At 47.4% G+C, this 24,429-nt stretch overlaps 1 protein-coding gene across 1 annotated transcript in view; it reads left to right on the plus strand.

Annotated features, from left to right (window-relative positions):
* Positions 1–1,355: 1,355 nt before the first annotated feature.
* The window catches only part of polr2a (RNA polymerase II subunit A), a 46,679-nt gene continuing 23,605 nt past the window's right edge, over positions 1,356–24,429 (plus strand). Inside the window, exons 1-12 of the mRNA XM_078533745.1 lie at positions 1,356–1,661; positions 7,304–7,436; positions 9,989–10,125; positions 11,816–11,989; positions 12,454–12,735; positions 14,281–14,442; positions 15,221–15,441; positions 15,682–15,814; positions 18,011–18,135; positions 18,731–18,941; positions 19,599–19,808; positions 20,716–20,884. Coding sequence (XP_078389871.1) covers positions 1,575–1,661; positions 7,304–7,436; positions 9,989–10,125; positions 11,816–11,989; positions 12,454–12,735; positions 14,281–14,442; positions 15,221–15,441; positions 15,682–15,814; positions 18,011–18,135; positions 18,731–18,941; positions 19,599–19,808; positions 20,716–20,884 — 2,044 coding nt within the window. The 5' untranslated portion in view covers positions 1,356–1,574. The remainder of the gene's footprint in view (positions 1,662–7,303; positions 7,437–9,988; positions 10,126–11,815; positions 11,990–12,453; positions 12,736–14,280; positions 14,443–15,220; positions 15,442–15,681; positions 15,815–18,010; positions 18,136–18,730; positions 18,942–19,598; positions 19,809–20,715; positions 20,885–24,429) is intronic.

The raw sequence follows: 24,429 nt of genomic DNA on the forward strand, positions 1-24,429 counted from the left end.
TTTTAAAAACAAACCCACCCAGGTTATTCCCAAACTTAGTAGAAAACTGGGAACCTCCTCAGGAAAAATCTTGTATTTAACCCCCCCCCCCCCCCCCCCCAAAAAAAAAAGACAGTGAATAATCATTTATATATTTTTTTTAAAAAAAGGGATTTTTAAAAAAAAATAATGAACACTTAAGAAAAAAAAAAAGAGTTTTGTTTTTCGAAAATAAATAAATCAGCCGGGAAATGAGTTTCAGCCCCCCCCAAAAAAAAGGGGAATAAAATTGTTACGACACATTTTGGCTGGTCGATTTTTTTTTAATGTTTTGTAGGACGGGGGGGGGGGGGTTTATATATTATTTTTTTTTTGGAAAGATTTTTAAGAATTAAATGATAAGGTGACATTTCGAACAAGTGTTTTACTTTTGGAAAATTAAAACAAAAAAGAGGAATAAACCAGCTCATTGTTGATGAAGAGCTGCCTCGGAAATCACTGGCCACCATTTTCTCCCCCCACACCTCCGAGCCGGAGGGAGGTGGTGGTTGGTGAGGGGGGGGAGGGAAGGAGGAGGCCTCGGTCAGGAACATTTTCCACAAAACACCTTTTAAAAGCTCGAAACTAACCCCCCGCCCCGATCAACAAACCCGGGCCTTTCGGCGACTTACGCGGTGGCGGAATGGCCGTCCGCTCCTCACCTCCGACCGCCCGAAAACCCTCACCCGCAGGCTTTTAGCGGGCTTTCCTACCGGGCCCATCCCGGCCAGGTGTCGCTCTCCGCCGGGCGCCACCCCTTACGAGAGCCCGGGGCTTCGCCGAGGTGCCGGTTTTTTTTTTCCCGACGGAGGGGGGGGAAAAGCGGCGCCGGGGTGTGGGGTGGGGTGGGGGGTTACGTCGTCTCGGGGAAAGGATCGATTCGGAGGCCGAAACGCCCGCCTCCGGGGCTGTCAGCCGGCGTCGGGTAGAGAGACCGCCGGTGAAGGTGAGCTTCCGGTGAGCGCGGCCTAGGCCGCAGGCACGGCAACGCATCCAAGCAGCTCAAGCTGTCGACACTGGCTTTCTCCTCACCCTCTGGGTCCGCCAAAAAAAAAACTCGCTCCCTCTTGGACTTCGGCAACGCTCGGGCGTTTCCGCGCGACCGGAGAGGGGGGCGGCACCCCGAAACCTAATGTATGCAAGGGGCCGAGCGGCGCGAGCCGGGCCGGGCCCCGCCCCCCGGCAGCCGCGCCGACCAATCGGCCACGTCCCGGCCCGCTCATTTCCATACGGTGGCGTTCGAGCCCCTGCGCCGGCGGACCGGAGACCCCGCGGCCGCCTGAAATCTATATAACGCGGCGCACAAGCCGGAGAGCCTTCAGATGCGCTTTGAGCGCACCCGGTGCAGGAGGGAAAAAGGGGAGAAAGAGTTGAAGGGTGGTGTTGGTGGGGGTAGTGAGTTAAAGGCTGGGAGAGGGGCTACAACGCCTTTCAGTCGACACGAGTGCGTCTGTCTTGGTTGTAAAAGTAGGATTTTAATAGTATTTTTTAAAAAAGAGAGGGTTTGTTTTTTTTTTCCTTGACGAGACGCCGCTTGGCTGCTGGGAGTTTGAACCATGCAAGGACCTCCTTCCGGGGACAGCGCATGCCCACTGCGCACTATCAAAAGGGTTCAGTTTGGCATCCTAAGTCCAGATGAGATGGTATGTGTTGGGCTTCTATTACTCTTTTTGGCATGGTTGGGGAGAGAATTTAAGCACTTTTCATTAAAAGATAACGCTTGTAAGTTCCTATTAAGACCAATTAATTTTGTAATTGCACTTTTACTTTTACTTGTAGCACTTTAGCTGAACTTGACAAAGTTTTTTTGAATCTCTTAACCTCTGATTTCTCTCTCTCTCTCACTCTCTTTCTTTTTTCCTTTAACTTGGAATAGTTAAAGGTTAAGAATTTTGTGACCAACCTGTTTGGAATGTGTAAGAACTCTTTGATATAATTGCGTTACTGTTTGCAGGTTGGTGTTTTCCAGTTAAAATTCTGCAATGGGATGTCTCCAATTTGAAATGCCTTTCTTTTTTCCCCTGAATGTTGTTTTTTCTCTCTTTTTCTCTTCTAGAACCAGTGTTTACTAAGCCCAAAATTTGCAGGTGGCAAGTTTTTGGACTGTTGCCAGCCAAGTGTTGATTTATCTAGAGAAAGTGGAGCCTTGTACATTTTGCCCATCTAGCTGCATAATCCTCCTTTCATGACAGTTTTAAAGGGGCATTATCTTGGATGAGCAGTGTTCCTTTTCATTGAGTCGGAGAATTATTGCCCTGATCTGTTGAATTCTATTAATGCACGGCAGAAGTCCTTTTGTTTTTACTGAAAATTTTAAAGGGCTTGTTTCTGGACCTGCCTCTTTTTTTTTAAGTTTAATTTTTCCCCCAAAAAACTGTTTTAAGAGTTTAGGCATGATAAGCACATACAAGCTCTTAATCATTTAGCAAAAGGAATCTGACGAAAAGTCATTGAGCTGAAATATCAACTCTTTCTCTCCACAGATCCTGCCTGGCCTGAGTATTTCCAGCATTTTTTTTATTTAAGCCTTTTAAAGTTTACCCTGGGCAAGTTGTTCCTGAGCTATCCAGTAATACAATCCCTTTAAAACATTAGAATGAAGTAACTCCCCAGAACTGATTCCACACAAAGCACTCCCAATGCAGCTTCCCAAGATTGAACAGGATGCTTTTTCTTTGTCACAGTCAACCTGCCATGTTGCCACCCATTTTGATGTGACCAATTTGGGTTTTTCCATTTGATCTGGACCAAGGTGACCCTAGCTGTGTTACAGTTGTAAACCTTCCCACCCTTTCTGTGATCACCATGGATTAAACAGCAAACCAGCCCAAAGGCTTGTTGGGATCGTGCAATGCAAACAACTGGACAACGAACATATAATCTTATTCAGCTTGGTGGGGGGGGGGCGGGTGTTAGGTGGATTTTGACTGGCTTGCCGAATTGCAGCCGTCCATTACTTTGTGTAATCGGTGACTTCAAGGGTTATAAAAGCGTGACTGATGGATGGGGGGGTTAGGGAACAAACATCCATAATCTAATTGAGTGGTGGAACAGGCTTGAGGGGCTGAATGGTCTCCTTTCCTGTAGGAAGGGCTTCCACAGGCCAAGTAGCTACTTAACTTTTTTCTGGAGGAGTTTGGAATTTAGAAAATATCTTGAAATAAACTTCTGTTTCTCACTCCTAACCTTGCAACCCCCCCTTTAATTCCCACTAACTGGGCAGTCGTGCTAGGTGAGTGGCTCCAACTTGTTTCACTGTCCTGCAGGGTGATGTAATCCTTCATCTCGGACCTTCCATCAGCTGATACCCCTCAACTGTCTGAAATGATCGTGGTTCGACAGCAAGCGGAAGACTGGAAGTGTAGAGTGATGTTTCTTAGGAGGGGCGTTTTGGAATGTTTCACAGTTGTCTGATGTAGATGTATAATGAGAGGTTGCTTCACCTGCACAGTTTAACATATTAAAATTCCCCTTGAGAGCAATGCTCCTGATTCATCTGATCATTGTTCCTGGTGTCTCAGACCTATTCCCATCTGTACTTCTGAGTATTGTACAGTTCCCAGTACACTCCAAATGCAGAGTCTAGAAAGACAACATCTTGAATTGTATTGTTCAGTTCTACTGGGTCTAGTTTATACAGCCACCATTGTAGCTCACTGAAATCCAGGCAATAGCAGTAGAATGACACAATTTCTGTTACAGATAGTCTGGGAAATACCTGTTTCTTAGTGTTACGGCTGCCTGTGAGGTGATATAGATGTGTGGCGATCCCAAACTGGCTTGATGCTGGGTGTATTTCATATGATTGTATCCTTGAGTTTGTGAAGTACTTTTATATAAAAAAAAATAAAGCAGAAATTACTAATAAAACCTTTATGCTGCAATTTTTTTCATGTCCTGTCCCTATCTTGCTCCCTTGCCCCCCTGCTGCCATTTTCAAAACAATACCCCCCCCTCCCATATAACCATTATTAGGCAGAATCCATTCCAATTTTATCCTTTCATGGTGGGAAAAATAGCCACCCAGACCAACCTGTGTATTGTATCACAATCCAGCCTTGGGTGAGGGGCAAGGCTGAGGGATGTTGGTGATTACCCATATACAACAGTTTGCATTTCTATAGTCCCTTTATAATAGTTATAGTCCAAAATGCTTAAGAGGGAGTGTCAAACAAAAGTTCAGTTGTATGACAGGTGACCAAATGTTTGAGGGAGGTCTAGAGAGGGAGTTCCAGAGCTTTGGGCCCAGGCAGCTGAAGGTACGGCCGCCAATGGTGCAGCGATGGAAAGTCCGGAATGTACAAGAAGCCAGAGTTGGTGGAGTGTAGGTGAGAGTTGAAGGGCTGGTGGAAATGACAGAAATGGGAAAGGCCGTGGAAGGGTGTGAAAACTGCTGATTAAAATTGAGACGAAATCAGGCCAGGAGCCAGTGTGGGCCCATAAGTGTGATTTTTTGGGTGGGTGGGACTGTTCATGAGCTCAGAGACAGGCGGCAGGAATTTGATTTGGTTGGGGAAACAAAGCCTGTGAGGTGGGTTCACTGGCTACCTGTGGTTTAGCAGCAGATTCTTCTCATGCTTAAGTATGAGGAATACACTCCGATGTTGCCAGTATAGAGGTGTATTATAGTATTTTGCAGCACAAAGGCCATTTGTTCTATTCTGTGCTGGCTCAGCTAGCCAACAAATCCCACTCCACCTGCCCCTCGTAGCCCTGCACATTATTCCCATAAAGTAAATATCCCGTTCTCCTTTATGAAAGTTATTTTGAATCTGCCTCCACTGCCCTTTCTACCCTGAAGTATTGTTTTAAAGGTACGCCTGTAAACTTAGCTCAATACTTCCATTTGCTAACAAGTCCACTGATGGAAATGTTGCATTTAGGGAAGATTTGAGGGTGGCAGTTTTTTTGGTGTGGGGGGTAACTTAGTTCCCGCTTAATAAAAATTAATTTCACTGCACATTCTTTGACTTTTGCACCCCCCCTCCCCCAAAATAAATTGTTGCTTAGCGCAATTAATTGGCTCTAGTGCCTTGGAGGGGGTGAATCGAGGAGATTTACCAGAACAGTCCCAGGGATGAGGGGCTTCATTTAGGCTGGAGAGGTGTAGATTTCTCTTGCAGCAGAGAAGGCCATGGGGAGATTTAATCAGTGCTCAAAATCATGAGGGGTTTTGATAGCGTCAAGCAAGAAACTGTTTCCAGCGGCAGGAGGGTCAGTAACCAGAGGGGCACAGGTTGAATAGAATCAGCAAAAGGACCAGAGGGGAGGTGAGAATTTCTCTTACAAAGCAAATTATGAGCTGGAGCATGCTGCTTGAAAGGGTGGTGGAAGCCAATTCGATAGTAACTGTCAAGAGGAATTGGATAATACTTAAAGGAGAAAACAAATAGGGTCTTGGGTAGAAGAGCAGGAGTGGGACTAATTGGCTAGCTCTCCCAAAGAGCCAGCACAACCCTGGTGGGGCTGAATGGTCTCCTATTCTGAGAGATTCTAAAAATGGCAATATCTGATTGCACTATGGACAATTAGTACAGAAAAGCTGACCCAACAAGCTTATGGACCCACAAATGAGTTGAAGGGTGTTACATCTGGTGGAGTCAGTTTCTGAGAGGTTGGGGGGGAAATGACCCTGTTTTGATTGCTTTTCCGGGTCTCCACATGGCGCTGGGGATGCAGGCCCTAACTCTGAGCCTGACTGTTGTACAGGAGATTGGTCTCCAAATCTGTGATCCTCTGAGCGTATACATGGTGTGTCCAGAGGGCTGAACCTTGCTCCTGTGCACCAGAGATGTGGAAGTTGTACCCTGCCTTTTGTATGTGTTGACCAGACTGTCAATGCATATGAAACAAGCGATGGAGGGTGTGTCATCAGCACCCTTGCAGTTTTTGGTCCTTATTTGAATTTGATCCTCCACCTGTTGGACCACCTGCCCTGCATACTTGGTAAAAGGTGCTTTTGAAATTGCATAAGTGTGTAATGCCCTGTGATGGTGGCAGGAGGGGTAGAGGATACTGCCTGCATCCCTGATCAATCTTTGTGCACAAGAGTCACTCTAACTTTTGATTGGCACTGTCTGGGGTGTCTAGGAGAGCTTTGCTGCTTGTGGCCTATGTTAAGCTGTGAAGTATTGGTCCAGGTAGAGGTTGGGTGGGCAGTATATGGAGACCCAAAGAGGGCAAGAATCAAGTGATTTGAGATCTCATACTGTTACTGTTCTATTAATTGAGACACTGCCATGTTGGGATATATCTTCGGTTTGATGGGATGTTTTGTGGTTGGCATTTTGAGTGGCTTCTAATGATATAAAACAATGTGAGAAATGTTCGACAGGTCAGGCAGTGCTTGTGGAGTGGGAGAGAGAGAGAAATAGGTAATGTTTCAGTGTCTGTGATCTTCAGGATGATAAGAAGTTAAAAGTGCAGAGCCAGGCAGAAAGGAGACTGCCGGGGGTATGAAGGTAAAAGCCAAAAGGAGCGGTAACCGGACAAGTGAAAAACAACAGATTGGCCCAAAAGCGCAGCAAAAACCGAGAGTGGTTACAACCTGTTGAGGCCTGAGGAATGTAAGGTGCGTGAGAGAGAAAGACGAATTGCTGTATTCAATGTTGGCCGACATTGTTGCTGTTAGTGCAGTGCTGTAAGTGAGAGTTTGGATCTTGAGTCTCCCTTCACTCTGATCACCTGTCTACTTTTCCCCCACCACCCTCCACACCAAAAAACGGCTTGTGTTCAGCTCAATGATGTTGCGGGGCCCTCGTGGGTTCAGTGTGTCGCTGCATTCCAACATGGCTTACGTTGCTGTTTAATGACTGTACACATTCCTGTTTTAATAAGCATCTGAGCATTTGTTCTTGAAGCCCCAAGTGCACCAATAGCTTGCTTCTTGGAGTGTAGGTGCTGTTGCCAAGCAGGTAAACAATTGACTACACAGCAAGATCCTGCAGGCAGCAAATGAAAAAACAGACCAGGTTAGCCTTTTACGACCCTTGTATAAATGCAAGTTGGTGGTGACGGTGTTAACCTGGGCTTTATTACTGTAGGGTGTAGTTGAGACAGATACCATTCAAGGAGAAGCTGGTTAAAAAAGAGGGAAAGGAATAGAAAGCTATGCCGATAAGGTGAGGTGAAGAGGGCTGGGGGGAGAGGATTGTGCGCTACAGAAACACCAGCACGAGACCAAATGGCTTGTTTCTGTGCGGTAATTCTGTGTAATGTGGGTGTGCTGGGAGCTATAGTTTGAGGTTCCTTTCATAGTTTTGTTTTGTTTTGTTGTCTTGCCCAGAAACGGATGTCTGTGACTGAAGGAGGAATCAAGTACTCCGAGACCACCGAGGGAGGCCGGCCCAAGCTGGGTGGGCTGATGGACCCTCGCCAAGGTGTTATTGAAAGAACTGGAAGATGCCAGACCTGTGCAGGTGAGCGATTGCCCAGAATAATGCTCAGCTCTGTGTTGCTCTCACCCTCCCCTGACCTGTGCTTAAAACAAAAGAAATCTCTTAAACTCCAGTTCCTTCTTGGACCTTCTCTTGAAGCTGTTATGGTAACATCTCCTCAAATCAGGACTGCAGAATGGTCCCTTTATTTCCCTTCTTTCTCTTCGTTCCACTATTGGAAACTCTTGCATGTTACAGGATACAGTAGCAGCGTGGTAATGTAGCTGGATTAGTGACCCGGAGACGTGAGTTCAGATCCCACCATGGCAGCCGGGGGAGTTTAAACATAATTCAATAAATGTAGAATTATAGTGCCCATAAAATCCTGAATCATGAATGCTTAGACCTGAATGAAGCTCTGCTCTTGGGAGGTAGGACTAGTGGTAAACATTGGTTCTAGTGGGTGTTATTTTGTTTAAGTGTTAGGGTCCAGTTAGGCTGTGTTTACATTACAAGTTTAACATTGGTGGGAGCGGATTTCCTGTTTCAGTCAGTGCCAGTGCTCCTGCTGAGGCAAGGCTAGCGGAGCCCTGACTCCAGGTTCAGGCTGAGCCCCAGCTCCAGGCCCGGGCTGCACTCCTGTATTGTAAATATGGCCTGAGTTTCTGTGCTAAAACCATTTCAGTATGGCAGGGCAATGGGATCCTGAATGCTAAACCACTCTTGGCTTCCTAAAAACCACATGTGAAATTGCGTCTTGGGTATTAATTAACTGATTGAAGATAAAGGGGCTGGGAGAGGTGGGTGGTGGGAAAAGGATCACTCGCTCCTTCAATGCTGTGCCTTGTTGCTAAGGTAGGGTTTTAGCTACGTGCAACAACTCTCATTTATACAGCGCCTTTAACGTTGTAAAATGTGCCAAGGCGCTGTACAGGCAAATTATCAAACAAAATTTGACCCTGATCCAAACAAAGGGGATAGCTATTAGGGTAGGTGACCCAAAGCTCACTCATTGGTCAGTTTTAAGGAGCATCTTAAAGGAGAAGAGAGGCTGATGGAGGTTTTTCCAGATTTTGGGCCGAGGCAACTGAAGGCATGTCCACCAATGGTGAAGTGATGAAAATCAGTGGGGGGGGGTGGTGGCTGCTCAGAGGCCAGAATTGGAGGAGCGTGGGGCTCTTGGGGTTTTGGAGCTGGGGGACATTAGAGGGGGTTTGTGAGGCTATGGAAGGAGTTGAAAGCAAGGGTGAGAATTTTTAATCTCGATGGGCGGAGGAGCCTTTTTCTGTGCTGTAGACCTCTCTGACTCTAAATCAAGGTATTGCTGGGTGGGGAACCGGTGTAGGCCAGTGAACACTGGGATGATTCAGCTCTGAGGCCAGCACATGGTTCTGCCCTTTTAATTTGTGTTTTCCTGAGGTAGGTGGTTAAACACAGAACCACTTCCAGTGGTGTTAAAATGAAATTTCTCTGGACTATATTGTTGGGCGTTCTCCAGTCTCTCTGACCCACTCTCCTCCATATCTCTAAAACCCCACTTGAAACACCAACTATTCAGTCTGCTTTGCATCAACCATTTTGGGGGAAATTCGGACAGCTTGGACCTTAAAGACAACCTAGGGAGTTTTGTTCATGGCTGGCACTCTACAAGTTTGAAGTGGCCCACTGGCATTGGTTTTACCCGCTTTGTGTATCACTTGGAACTTGTCACATCTCCAATGGAAAGCACCTCTTTTCAACCTGACCTTGTTCAGAGCTGGAGTGACTGAATCATTCTGTCTAATGTATTTGTCACTCAATGATTATGGTTTCCACTGGGGACCAATTGGTTGGGGGTGAGTGTTGGGTGAATGGTAAAGGAGTGGAAAAGCTTCCAACAGATGACTGGTACCCAGGTTCTGAATTTATTTTCATCTGATGCCAGAAGTTCCCTGCTTCCTTTTGTTTGAAAGGGACACTAAGCAGATATATAAAAGATGGCTGCGGAGAACTGTGGTTGGGTAGCCCGGTGTGGGGGGGGGGGTCAGAGAGAAGTGGTCGGGTAGCCCGGTGTTTGGGGAGGGGGTGGGGGGGGGTGCGTGGACAGCTGTGGTCGGGGGTTTGGGGCAGGGGGCGGCGAGGGGAAGGATAACCTTTAAAGCTTGGCTGTGTAGGGGTGATGTCAGGAAGCACTTCTTCACTCAGAAGGGTAGTGGAAATCTGGAACAATCTCTCCAAGAAGCTGTTGAGGCTGGAGGTCAGTTGAAAATGTCACAACTGTTTAATGGATTTTGGTTGGTAAGGGTAATGGGGGTTACAAAATAAGATGGGTAGTTGGTTTTCAGATATAGAGCAGCCATGATTCATTGAATAGTAAGGTAGACTTGAGGGTTGAATGGTTCCTCATGTTCATGTGGTTCTTGTTCCACCTGTTACCTGTGCACAGATTTTCAGGTAGTAGAATCTCCAGGGCCAAGGATTAGGAATTCTTGCTGATTGAGTATCTTTTCCTCACTTTCACATGGGCCCTGAGACCAGTAGAGATCTACCATTCTTCCCCCACCACCCTCATGTGACCTCTGGAATATCTCATGATCTGTTATCTCCACTTGTAGGTAACATGACCGAATGCCCGGGTCACTTTGGACACATCGAGTTGGCAAAGCCAGTTTTTCATGTTGGTTTTCTTACGAAGACAATGAAAGTTCTCCGGTGCGTCTGTTTCTTCTGTTCCAAGCTTCTGGTGGATTCTGTAAGTAGCACTTTTACATCATATTACACAGTATTTACAGCTCAGAAACAGGCTGCATGCTGATGTTTCTGCTCTACATGAGCCTCCTCCCGTCCCCTCTTCATCTCACCCCATCAGCATGTCCTTCTGTTCCTTTCTCTTAAGTTTATCCAACTTCCCCTTGAATGTATATGTTATCCCTCAACCCAAATCATTGAAAATAAATATTGGACACAATAAATGGAAAAACTTTGCTTCATGGGTTTTTCTTTCTTTATTGCCATTATGCTCCCTCTTCCACCTACTCCTCCGATTTACTCTCCTTATCCCTCCTGTTGTGACATTGTCCAGTAATGTTGGGCTGCAATGAATAGTGATTCCCTAATGCCATATGCAGCAAGACCTGGACAATATTCAGGCTTGGGCTGATAAATGGTAAGTAACATTTGTGCCACACAAGTGCCAGGCAATGACCATCTCCAACAAAAGAGAATCCAACCATCTCTCCTCCAAGATGCAATGGTGTTATCATTGCTGAATCTCTCTCTCTCCCCACCCCCCCAATTATCAACAACCTGGGGGGTTACCATTGACCTGAAACTGAACTGGACTAGCCATGTACACACTGGCTACAAGAGCAGGTCAGGGGCTGGGAATTCTGTGGTGAGTAACACACCTTCTGACCCCCCCCACTCAAAGCCTGTCCAACAACTACAAGGCACATGTCCGGAGTGTGGTGAAATACACTCATTTGTCTGGATGAGTGCAGTTCCAAAAACATTCAAGCTTGATCCAAAGCAGCCTGCTTGATTGGCACTCCCTCCACCACCGACGCAGAGTGGCAGCAGTGTGTACCATCTACAAGATGCGTTGCAGCAACTTACCAAGGCTCCTTTGACAGCACCTTCAAAACTTGCGACTTCTACCACCTAGAAGGACAAGGGCAGCAGACAAATGGGAACACCACCACCTGCAAGTTCCCCTCCAAGTCACTCACCATCCTGACTTGGAAATATATCGGCCATTCCTTCATTGTCGCTGGGTCAAAATCCTGGAACTCCCTCCCTAACAGCACTGTGGGTGTACTTACACCACATGGACTGCAGCGGTTCAAGAGGGCAGCTCACCACCACCTCGAGGGTAAATAGGGATGAGCAATATACACTTGGCCTAGTCAGTGATGCCCACACCCTGTGAGTGAATAAATAGCAAAAAATGCCCTTCTCTTACAGGGGTTGGGGAGGACCTGGGTGCTGGTTTGGGGGGTGCTGGGCATTGAGTGCCATCTGGGTATGATAGTGGTGCTCTATTGACGCACACAATGCAGCCCAGAGCCAGCAGATGTTGACCGGGAGCGAGGCGTTTCCCTGTGTTCGCCAATTCACCTCGACAAAGCCCAAACAGCACTGCTGCTGTGCACGAACTCGGCAAGACCCAGCCAGAGAGTCTGGCTGCGATGGAACAGAATGGGGCCCACAACATGAGTAAATGCACCATTGGTTTGTTTGTACCTGCCTGATGTTACCACCCATAGATGAGGAGTTGGAAGAGAGACCACTGTCTTTTCGTAGAGTGAAACCAAACATGAGGCCATTCACACCACCGTGCTGAGCTGGATAAACAATGTGATCAAACTTGTATTTGACCCGTGTGTCTGTGTAATATTTATCAGGGAATCTCTCTTTTTCTCCCTCACTCCCTTTGTCTGTAGAATAATCCCAAAATCAAAGACATCTTGATCAAGTCGAAAGGGCAGCCACGGAAACGCTTGACTCACGTGTACGACCTGTGCAAAGGGAAGAACATCTGTGAGGGCGGAGAGGAGATGGACAACAAGTTTGGAGTGGAGCAGCAAGAGGGCGAGGAAGACCTCAGCAAGGAGAAGGTAACCGCACTACGGGATTTTAGTTGTCTCCCCTGCCCCTCCATTTGAATGGTATTGTAACCAGAAGCGTACAGCACATGTCAGGCCAAAGCCAGTTCTCAGAGCAATCCAATTAGTCCCACTTCCTCCACACCCCTGCCTCTCTCACGCTCTTTTTCCCCCATAGCTCTGCAGATGTGTTCCTCTATCCAACAGTTACTATTGAATTTGTCAAACTACTTGGTGAGTCTGTAATTCCCAACCACTCCTTGCCACCACATTCTCACCACTCTCTGGGTGAAGAAGTTTCTCCTGAGCGCTGTGTTGGGTTTATCCGTGACTACCTTGTATTCATGGAATGTTGTCTCCCCTAAGCGGAAGCATCATCTCTGCGTCGACTCTGTCGAACCTCTAAATTTTAACGCCCCAAGTCTGGTTAATGAGATGATTGTCATCGCCTCTCTCTTTGGTTTCTCCCACCCTAGGGTCACGGAGGCTGTGGCCGATACCAGCCCCGCATTCGGAGGGTGGGGCTGGAGCTGTATGCTGAGTGGAAACACGTGAACGAAGACTCGCAGGAAAAGAAGATCCTGCTGAACCCGGAGCGGGTGTACGAGATCTTCAAACGCATCACGGACGAGGAGTGTGTGATCCTGGGCATGGACCCCAAGTACGCGAAGCCAGAGTGGATGATTCTAACTGTGCTTCCAGTGCCGCCACTCTCAGTGCGTCCAGCTGTCGTCATGCAGGGCTCTGCACGGAACCAGGTACAGATTTTACTGTGTGACGCAAGCAGAATAACAGGAAATGGGAACGCGGAGAATACAGGAAAAAAATATTCCGGGTCTGGGAGCAATGTAGGAAGTTTATGGGAGGGAACAGACCAGCTGGTCCATCATGCCTCTCTGCTCCATGACGACTGGAGCATTATGAATAAAACACTTCCATCCTCCACAGCCATGTCACCTCCTGGGATAGAGGGAAAACCCCCAAGACTCCATAAGCGGGGGAAAACACTCTGCCAAATCCCTAACTGTAGGGGTTAAAACAAAAATACTGCAGCGCTGGAAATTTGAAATAAAAGCGAGGCACTGGAAAAACTCAGCAGGTCTGGCAGCATTTGTGGAGAGAGAAACAGAGTTAACGTTTCGAGTGGAATACAGCTTCTTCAGAACCTGGATCCGAAGAGTCATATTCCACTCGGACATTAACTCTTTCTTTCTTCGCCGTTGCTGGTAGACCTGAGTTTTCCCAGCGCCTTTTCATTCCTAACTAAAGGGATGCTATCGAGCCCTCATTATCTCCTGGACCTCCATTGGGTCACCTCTACGTCTATGCTGCTGTAAATTACAGACCAAGAAACAGTAGCCTACTCCGCCATTCAGCAATATCATGGCTGAGCATCTCCCTCAACTCCCCTTCTTGCACTATTCCCATATCATTCAATTGCCTTAACGTCCAAAAACCTATTGATCTCAGTCTTAACTATATTCAGCAACTGAGTATCTGCAGATCTCTGGGGTAGAGAATTCCAAAGATTCACAACCCTTTGAGTAAAGAAATTTCTCCATCTGTCCCAAATGGCTGAATCCTTATCCTGAGACTGAGAGTCCTTGTTCTAGACTCTTCAGCTGGGGAAGGACATTTTCCCAGCAACTCAATCCCTGAGCTTGACTGAGTAGCTGCAGTTCTTTTGAGGCAAGAAGTTATTTTTGGCTGTCCCCTGGACTTTTTGCAAGGCTACTCTATCACTCAGCATGTTGGGGCACCAGAGCTGGACCCATACTCTAACCAGCAACCTTTGCAATAGAATAGTGACCTTGTTTACTACTGAATGGGGTCTATTAATGCAATCCTGTACCCGGCTGGCTTTAACAACAGCCTGATGAAAGGTCATCGATTTAGTTCACTCTGCTTCTCTCTCCAGCAACAGGGGGGAGTCGTAGAGGTATTCCGTTTCCCCACAGCGACCAGGTTCGAGAGAAGGAATTTTCCAGCATCCCTACTCCTGATTGGGATCCAGTTCTGCTGTAATTCCTCCCCTGGTTGGATAGCCACATATCTCACACACACACGTGAAGACCGGTCACTTAGGTGGGGTGTCAGAAGGTTACCAGCAGGACTTGCAATCTTCGGTGGGTGGGGAACGAGAGAGAGAGAGAGAAGTTGGCGAAGAGGGAATGAAGAGGAAGGGAACATGAGCTTTAAACGGGGAGGCAGTAAACCCAGGGCATTGTTTCCAGCTGCCTGGTGTGAAAGGGACTCGCTCGCTTGGTGTGTCTTAAGATAAAACCGTGCTCCCCTGTTTTCAGGATGACTTGACCCACAAACTGGCCGACATTGTCAAAATCAACAACCAGCTGCGGAGGAACGAGCAGAATGGGGCAGCGGCTCATGTCATCGCTGAGGATGTTAAACTCCTACAGTTCCATGTAGCCACAATGGTCGACAATGAACTGCCCGGACTTCCCAGGGTAAGTGGGGTTGGGGAGGAGTGTGTTACCACCGAGGATGAGATTAGTGCGTGAGCCCCGACTCTAGTGGGTGGGGGGGTTGCTCGAGGGGGGAATCACAGCCTTGAATCCCTATCCAGTGGATGTGGTGGGGGCAGTCCTGGTTACACCCTAAAGACTAAGTAGCAGGAGCCTGTGGAAGCATATCTTTCACCACCACCACACACACACACACACACACACCCCCCCTCTCTCCAACAGCCTAATTGAGAGCTAACATCTGTGCTGAAGCTGGCAGACTCTGTGGAAACACCCTGCCTCTCCATCAGACCCCAGCACTTCGGCACATAATCCAGGCTGACTGAGGGTGTGCTGCACTACCCTGAGCGCTCGCTGAGGTGTTAAACCGGGCTCCTCTCTGCCCTGGGCATGAAAACTCCCGCAGCCGCTATTACCAGATGAGCAGGTGTACTGGGACCAATCACTATCGCTAAACCAGATGACATAGTCCTTTGTCTCATTGTCACTTATGGAATCTTGCTGTCCAAGAATCAGCTGCTCGGATTACCAAGAGGGATGGCCCTTTGAAAGATAATCTGCTGGCTGTAAAGTGCTTTAGGAGGACATGAAAGGTGCTATTTAAATAGCAATGCTTTCTTTCGATGCTCCTTTTCTCATACAATGCTGTTGCTATAATGTCTCTGTGGTTTTATGTTGTATCTTCGGTCCCGGGAGCATGAACAGGCAAGTTGGCCTCCTAGTGCTATCTAGTTCTCTGACTAGCTTTTTAAAATTTCAGGCAATGCAAAAGTCGGGCCGGCCGCTGAAGTCCCTCAAGCAGAGGCTAAAGGGGAAGGAAGGGCGTGTCCGTGGAAACCTGATGGGCAAGCGTGTGGATTTCTCAGCACGTACGGTCATCACACCCGACCCCAACCTCTCCATCGATCAGGTCGGAGTGCCGCGATCGATCGCTGCCAACATGACCTTCCCGGAGATCGTCACTCCATTCAACATTGACAGGTCTGTTCGCTTTAGCAACAGGTTTGGGCCCTTGTGTTTTTTTTTAATCGTTTGGGTGCAGTGTTGGACAGGCAACTCCCTCTGACCCGTTTCTCAATACCCTGAACTTGCTGGGAGTTTACACAATGGTAACAGCCATTATTGCAAGCTCACCGTTATTTATCCAGCAAGATGTGATGCCAATTCTGTACACTGGACAACTCCCCAAGTCCTTGACTAGGTGCAATGATGTTTTTACAGACTGCAGGAGTTGGTGAGGCGAGGCAACAACCAGTATCCAGGCGCCAAATATATCATCCGAGACAATGGGGATCGAATTGACCTGCGTTTCCATCCCAAGCCCAGCGATCTGCATCTTCAAATCGGATACCGGGTCAGTACCGTGCGCTTGCGATGCAAAAGGTGTCTGTAGCTTGGTTTATGCAGTTGCGCTGTCACTGGGAAACCATGGAGCTGGATCCTGATCTGAAAGGTGTTCTTGAGAGGTTGGTGGAGGCAGATTCGAGAGATTCGATCGAGGTATTCAAAAGGGAATTGGGTTGCTACCTAAAAAGAGAGAGTGTGCAAGATTATGGGGATAAGACATGGGAGTGGGACTAGGTAGAATGCTCTGCCAGAAAGCCAGTGCAGGCTCGATGGGCCGAATGGCCGCCTTCTGCACTGTAAAGATTCTGAGATACTGATTCTGTCTTTGGTGCTATGGTTCACAACTCCAGTACTGTCCAGCCAAGGTTTTCTAGGAGAAAGGGGCCGCCACCTTCAGAACCTCTGACTACTTTATAAACTTAACAGATTTGAGATTCTGACAATGCCTGATTTTTTTTTTAAAAGTTCTCACCTTTGTTTTCAAATCCCTCCATGGTCTCACCCCCTCCCTGTCTCCGTAACCTGCAGCCCCACGACCCTTAGATCTCCACACCTCCAGTTCTGGCCTCTTGAGCATCCCCAGTTTCCATCACTCCACTGTTGACGGCCATGCCTACAGCTGCCTGGGTCCTAAGCTCTAGAGTTCCCTCCCTAAACCCCTCTCTCTCTCTTCTCCCTTTTAAGATGCTCCTTAAAACCGACCTCTTTGACCAAACGTTTGGTCACCTGTCCCTAATATCTCCTTACGTGGCTCGGGGTCAAATTTTGTTTGATTGCTCCTGCATTGAAAGTACTATTTAAATGCAAGTTGCATCAAAGCCTTGCTCTTTAATACTTACAGGTGGGAAATGAGGTTCTTAATCTCTGTGAGGCAAAGTCTGGTTTTCTATCCAGTAAGATGCTGCCTCCTGCAATTAGCCATTGATCTGAAACTGGCTCTGTTTTAACCTCAGAGCCTCTTTCCAACAAGGAATATCCACAAGACTTGATCACCTCGCTAGCGAAAGGCAGTAGATCAGCATTTGTGCGGTGACCATGGCTCAGTGGCAGGATTCTCACCTCTGAGTCAAAAGGCTGTGAATTCAGTCCCATTCCAGAGACTAGAGCCCATAACCTGGGCTTGCACACAAGTGGCATACTGAGGGGGCACAGCGTTCGTTAGAGGTGCAATCTTTTAGAGGAATCGTTAAACCAAGGCCACTCGGGTAGACGTTAAAGATCCCAGGACCAGTATACAAGGAGAGCAGAGTTTCTTCCCAGGGTCCCCCCCAATTTTTTGTCTCACCTTGAAGCAGATTGCCGTAGCCGGCTGTGTATAAGTTGGCCTTTGGAAGCCTCAAAATCAGGTTTGGCTTGTACGTCAGATATAAAAGCTAAGCACTGATAAGGGTGGTCGCCATTTTGAAATGTCGTCAGCATCTAAATGCAAAGAGTAGGCGTGTCTTAAACTCCCGCACATCTTCAGTGCAGCCCACATCGCCTGCTTGATCCTTTGCACCCAGTTGTAAGGTACTAGTAAGTAAAACGTGCATTTGTGGGGTGAAAAATCGAGGCTGACTCCTAATGTGAGTATAGCATGTCATGGCTGAAAAGCGGGGGTCGACTTCTGTGGTGAGTTATAGGCAAAAACATGACACTTGGGGCCGGAAAAAATGGGTCAACTTACATGCCGTGATTTACGGTATCTGGTCGTTGTCACGATGCTGTTTTGTGAGATCAAGCTGTGCGGCGATTGGCTGCACGATTCCTACATTACAACATTGAAGTATTTCGGAAATGCAGTTATTGACTGCAGAGTGCTTAGGGCTGGCCTGAGGTTGCGAAAGGCTCTTTTTTTTTTTAAATGCTTGATGAAAGCTTTATTTACATAGCAGACCCTGCTCACAGGGCAGTGCGATACTTTAGTATAGTTGGGGCTCGTGAGGTTGCTGCTTTTAACTGACACTCAGTAACACAATTGCTTCAGGAAAGGTAACTGCCCTGTCGCTTCCACAGCGCACGTTCTGGTGTGTGCGACCTGTTCCAGTGAGAATTTGCCTGTGGAATCTGAGAGTTCAGGGGCTACAGCTCACAGCAGGTGGGGGCTTGCTGGGTGGAGTGTGGGGGAGGAGGAAATTGCAGGGCAGAATCAGAATAAAAAGTCTTGCCTTGTTAGTTGCCTTGTGTGCAGCCACTTAGTTTGCCTACTGTCCGTGCATTCCAGGTGGAGAGGCACATGTGCGATGGCGACATTGTCATCTTCAACAGACAGCCCACGCTACACAAAATGTCCATGATGGGGCACAAAGTGCGGATCCTGCCCTGGTCGACCTTCCGACTGAATCTCAGGTGAGTGTCCTTTTGGAAGGTGTTTGCTCTCTGTCCCTGTCCTTCCCTGCACCCACCCCCACCCCAGTTACTCTTCCCACAAGAGTTTAGCAATTGGCAGGTTAGTTGGCTGTTCCGCCAGACATTCAGGCCAACCAGTTGGGAGTGATCAGGGCACTTTGGCTGACCAAGATCTTCCGTGATCTAATTGAATGGCAGCACAGGTTGACAGGCCGAACGGTTCCTCCTCCTGCTCCTACGGACCATGGGAGTTAAACTGGGTTTGAATCCCTGTTACAATGATTCCCCTGCTCAATCATGTTGCTGATACTAACAGAACTTGAGTTCCTGATGCAGGATTGATCCGCTAATGAGGCAACTGAGCTGAGAACTGAAACAAAAGCAAAGCATAGCGCTCGATGCCTGTGAAGTACAAGTGGGGGAAGACCAGCAGGTGGCTAAACAGAACTGCACTTGGGCTGGTGTGGGCTGCGTTGCTAGGCCAGTGCTCAGGCTGTGCTGTCACCACCCTGCAGTCTTTAACAGTTCATCATTCCGTAGGGGCCAGGGTACCTTCCCTCTTTGGAAGTAACAGCAGCCTTTGATTTTTGTACAGTGTGACGACTCCGTACAATGCAGATTTTGACGGTGACGAGATGAATCTTCACTTGCCTCAGTCCCTGGAGACGCGAGCAGAGATCCAAGAGCTGGCCATGGTACCCAGGATGATTGTCACCCCTCAGTCCAACAGACCTGTCATGGGGATTGTGCAGGACACATTGACAGCCGTGCGGAAGTTCACAAAGCGAGATGTCTTCATGGACCGGGTACGGTTTTCTGGCAAATGTTAAGCTCTGGATTCTGAATTTCGCTTTGAAACATGCACCGCTCTGATTTTAAACCCCGTCCTGCTGTGCCGAGTTAACTAACCCTGTTCAGGACTACAAATAAAAGATGATAGCTGTTATCAGTGACCGGTCTGAGTGAGGTGAAAAATCAGCCCAGGTTACTGCTCCTGATCGACCTTCAACAGTGTGGGGTGACTGTAATACACTTTGTTAGAATAGCTCCTGATGTTCATGCCTTTAAGATAATTAAAGCATTCGATAGGGTTGCTGGAGAGAAAATATTTCCTCTGGTTGGGGGAGGCGTTCAGAATAAGGGGGCAGAACCTTAAAGTTAGAGCCAGGCTGTTCAGAGGTGATGGCAGGTACATTTTTTACGCTCCGGGTATTGGAAATCTGGAACACCATGCCCTGAAAAAAACCGGGTCTAGAGCAATTCTTCTCTAATAGACCCAAGGAGGCACAGCAATTGTACCCTGTTGCTTGAGCGGAGCACGCGGATGTACTTGGCTACGAATTGTTTTGTATAATGCTCCTGATCTTGTGAAATGGTATATCTGCCAATCTGCTGCTGGGGAGATGTACTGCTTTGGTTTGATTGCAGTAAACCTCTGACTTGTTTTTGTCCTTCTGCCCCAGGGTGAAGTCATGAACCTGTTGATGCATCTCTCGACCTGGGATGGGAAGGTTCCCCAACCTTCCATCCTGAAACCTCGGCCGCTCTGGACTGGCAAGCAGATCTTCACTCTGGTCATCCCAGGCCACATTAACTGCATCCGGACTCACAGCACCCACCCCGACGAAGAGGACAACGGCCCTTATAAACACATCTCACCGGGGGACACAAAGGTCAGACCAGCATTCCCCTCTGTATTACCCCCACCACCATTGCGCTGCTTTCATATCTAATTAACAATCTAACTGAAAGACTGCGTGATAGCAGTAGACTGCTCAAATGGTTCTTAGTTTTGGTGATCTCCATATGGGGAAACGTCATTGCTACGTCTGCCCTATCAAACCCTTTCATAATTTTAACCACTACTCAGTCTGTCTCTTTTTATAGAGAACAGAGCCCCTGCCTGTTCCATGTTTCCTGATAATTATGTTCTACTAGCTCTCAAGCCATTCCTTATCGATTGCTTTTCTACACCCTCCAGTGACTCTAAATCCTCTCTGTAATGTGGAGACCAGTAAAGTGTGTAGAATGTAAGCACCACTCAAACCAGCATTTTAATGGAAAAGTTTAACTTGAGGGCAGTGAATCAAAGTATGTGCTGTAAGATTTGTTACAGAATCTCACGTGTGCCGTGGTGGGCATTGGGAGGTGAGGGAGTGATGGGATCTGTGAAGATAAAGAACTGGGCATGATTGAATTGAGGTTGGGCACGTTGCTTCATCCCCTGGTGAGCGAAGAGTATTCGGGACTGGCTTTTCATGAGATACGAGCGAGTTACCCCCGGTCCTGATGCTACTGGGAGGCCCATGTGTTTAAGCAACCCCCCAGTTTTGGTACCTTGTGGCATATCTCAAGTGTACCTAAACTATCAGCCCTCCTGAAGCATCAACATGTTAAATGGTCTTGTGTTCACTCCCTCCTATACTGTAGAACAGAATTTACTAGCAGCTGAACAGTGTGTGTAAATGTGCATTGCGGGGGAAGCTAGTTCAGACACACGTGCAATGTTGGCTTCCTGCAGATTTGACTGACGTACCACTTCTGGTGGTATTTTTCCCCCTCCCCCTTCCTTTTGAGCAGGTGATTGTGGAGAATGGAGAGCTGATTATGGGCATCCTTTGCAAGAAGTCGCTGGGTACCTCGGCTGGGTCTCTGGTACATATCACCTTCCTGGAGATGGGCCATGACATCACAAGGCTCTTCTACAGCAACATCCAGACTGTCATCAACAACTGGTTATTGATTGAAGGTAATGGCTCACTGTACACTAGGAAAATTAAACCACGGCACATCCAGGGCTCGGTAAATGCTGGCTCCATCACTTCACTTCTCCTGGGCTCTTGGGGAATTTGCTCTGCACTGCGATTTCTGTTTTGTTTGTACAAAACACTCTCTTTCACATCTCCAGGTCTGTGCTGCTCTTGTCAGCCTGTAACCAGTTAGTCAGTGACTGCACGCCATCGATCTAAGCTCATCACTGAAAAACAAAGGGTGAGGTTAGGACACAATGCTCAGTCACTGGTGGGAGCAGATTCCAGAATAACTTTTCAAAAGCGGGAGTGGGTAAATATTTGAACAAAAAAAATTTGAAAAGGTTAAGGGGCAGGGAAGTGGGTTTAAGGGCTAGTTCTGAGATGGCACAGGTGTGATGGGCCAAATGGCCTCTAAGCTGTAAAACTAATTTGTTCCAATACCTAACTAACTCCATACAATGTAGAAGGCCCATCCGGTGTTTTTTTTATTCTTTCATGGGATGTGGATGTTGCTGGTAAGGCCAGCATTTGTTGCCCATCCCTAATTGCCCTTGAACTGAGTGGCTTGCTGGGCTATTGCAGAGGGAAGTTAAGAGTCGATCGCTTTGCTGTGGGTTTGGAGTAAGGATGATCTTCCCTAAAAGACATTAGTGAACCAGATGGGCTTTTACAACAATTGATGATGGGCTGTCATGGTCACCATTACTGAAGCTAGCTCTATATTCCAGATTTATTAACCAAGAAGCAGGGGTAACAGATTTAAAGTAACTTGCGAAAGCAGTATGAGATTTTTCACACAGCGAGCGGGTTAAGGTCTGGAATGTTCTGCCTGAGTGTGTGGTGGAGGCAGATTCAATCAAGGTATTCAAAAGCGAATTAGACAGTTATCTGAAAAAAAACGATGTGCAGGGTTACGGGGAGAAGGTGGGGGAGTGGCAGAGCCAGTGCAGATACGATGGGCCGAAAGGCCTCCGCCATCGTAAAAGTTCTCCGATGCTGTGAATTCAGATTCCACCCACTGCTGTGGTGGCATTTGAACCAGTGTCTCAGAGCATTAACCTGGGCAGTGACTACACCACCATCTTGCACCCACCCCACATGGGTTTAAAAAAGGAATTAATTTTGGCAAAGGAGGTAAATTATTCGAAGTGTCGGCTGATTCTGGTTCATTGCCTGGCTTGAAATGTGGGATTTTCAGTGGGGGCTGATTGAATTGTGGTGTGTCTGGCTTCCCTTCCCTCAGTTATTACTCATCAGGTTCAAGGTGGGACTTTGAGGGAACAAAGGTGGGGGGAAAAGCTGTTACCGCTGGCAACAGGAGTCGGTAACCAGAGGATCCTGGGTTAAGGTAATTGACCAAAAATTCATTTTGGTAGTAAGACTAAAAAAAAGCAGAAAGAGCCAAGCAGGTGAGGGAGGTGGGAGAGAGGAATGCAGTGAGTCATTGCGAAAGGAAAGTGGAAGCAGATTCACTGTCAGAAGAGAATGGACTAAACACTTGACGGGAGAAATTTGCGGGCTGTATCGAGGAATTTCTTCTGAGGGTGGTTAGTCTTTGGAATTCTCTTCCCCGGAGAACAGGGGAAGCTGGGTCATTGAAAATTCTAACTCTGCCTTGAATATATTCATGGACAAGGGAGCCCAGCGACAGGCAGGGCAGTGGAGTTACAGCCATGATCTTATCGAGTGGTGGAGCAAACTCGAGGGGCTGCATGACCTGTTCCTGCTCGCTCTTCAAAATGTAAGAATTAGCCGGGGGGGTTGTGGAAGTAGAAACTATATGAAAGCCCTTTCAAAGAGCTGGCACAGGTGGAATGGCTGCCTTCTGCGCTGTAAGGTTCTCTAGTTTTGTTCATCCTCCTTCCCTCACATGGTTGTGCTTTGATCATAGCTGTGTAGATTCAGACAGGAGGTACAGTAATACTGGAGTAAGTTGCTGTGCTGCTCGGCAGAATCCCATCTGTGATCAGCAAATCTTTAACTCCGATAGCATTTAACAATGCTCACCTGTTGTATTGTCAGGGCTGGGATGGGAGAGGGTCCTTCCCTCTGTTGAGAGAACCAGCATTGCAGCTCGCTCTCTTTCTCTCTCTCTCTCTCTCTGACGCTCGCTGCCTTTGACCTGAATCCCCCTGTACTGTAGTATACTGTGCTGTAAATTGCTGCATGCCTCTCTCTCCACTGGGTGATGCTGTGAAGGTTGTTTCATGCTGCAGTGTGTAAATGTCTCTAGCAGTGCAGCAGTGTGTTGTGCATTCAGCTGCTATACTGTCATTTACTTGCTGGAACAGGGTAATGCCAACAGCGGGCAAGTTCCACTCCGTGCAGACAGTCTACTCCTCTTTCGACATTACCTGTCGCAATTCACTAACTGAATTGAAATTTAAATTACTTAATTCTCACTGCATCATTTGTAAGTTGCTTTTTTAAACCAAATCTACAAGGGCTACCTGTACTTTAGGAAGGGCTGTACATTAATAGAAAGCTGAAGAAATGGCACAAAGGAACAGGAGGAGGCTATTCAGCCCTTTTTGTAGCCTGTTCCTCCTCCTTCTCCCCCCCAGCCCCTGTCACCCCAACCACAAGATATAGTTTCCCATCGACCCTTTCAAACTCTCTCCTGCATTGCCCCGAATTCCCCTATTCTGTGGAATTTAAACCTCATCTGTGCAACATGTCCTCCTAATTTAACCTTTTCGGTCATCGTTCTGGTGAATCTGTGCTGCATCCCACCCAGGGTCAGTTTTCTTCCCTGAAGTACAGTGCACAGGACTGGACACAATGCATGATGTAGAAATAGGAACGCAAGTAGTCCACCCAGCCCTTTGAGCCTGCTGCACTGTTTAACGTTACCACGGCTCATCATCTGCCTGCGCTGCACTTGCCTGCCTGTTCTGCACACCCTTTGATTCCCTGAGACCAAAAATCTGTCTGTCTGAGCCTTGAATGTCCTCAAAGGCAGAACATCCACAACCCTCAAGGGTGGAGAATTCCAAAGATTCTCAATCATCTGAAGAAATATCTCCTCCTCTCAGTCCTAAATGATCAACCCCTTATTCTCTTTCTCTCTTTTTAAAATTCTGCTCTTGTGACCAAAGTGAATAGCCTCTCGCTTTCCCACATAATTGTCTAGATGGAGTAACCAGAGCTTTGTACGGCTGTAATAAACTTGCACTGCTTTCTATCCAGCCCCCTTGAGATAAAGGCCAAAATTCCTTTACCCTTTTTAAAGTAATTTCTTGTAGATGAGAAGCTGGACAGGGAGGAGGGTTGGATGAAGTAAGATGGAGATATACAGGCGTGTTTAGTGTGAGGAAAGATTCTTTGTGGTTTGGGGAGCTGTAGTTTGGAGAGGGGTGTGTGCTACCAGTGACTGGGCATACCATGAAATACTCCACCTGAGACTTCACTTTTCAGAATGTGGAAAATGCTGCCCTTATTTGGTAGTGAATACTTTCCAATCAAAACAGTGCAGTGAAATTTTGACTGGGTAGAATTTCCTTGACTAACAGGAGTCCTGCTCACTTCACCAGTTTGGATC

The sequence above is a fragment of the Cetorhinus maximus genome, chromosome 34, assembly GCF_964194155.1.
Source record: "Cetorhinus maximus chromosome 34, sCetMax3.hap1.1, whole genome shotgun sequence".
NCBI lineage: Eukaryota > Metazoa > Chordata > Chondrichthyes > Lamniformes > Cetorhinidae > Cetorhinus > Cetorhinus maximus.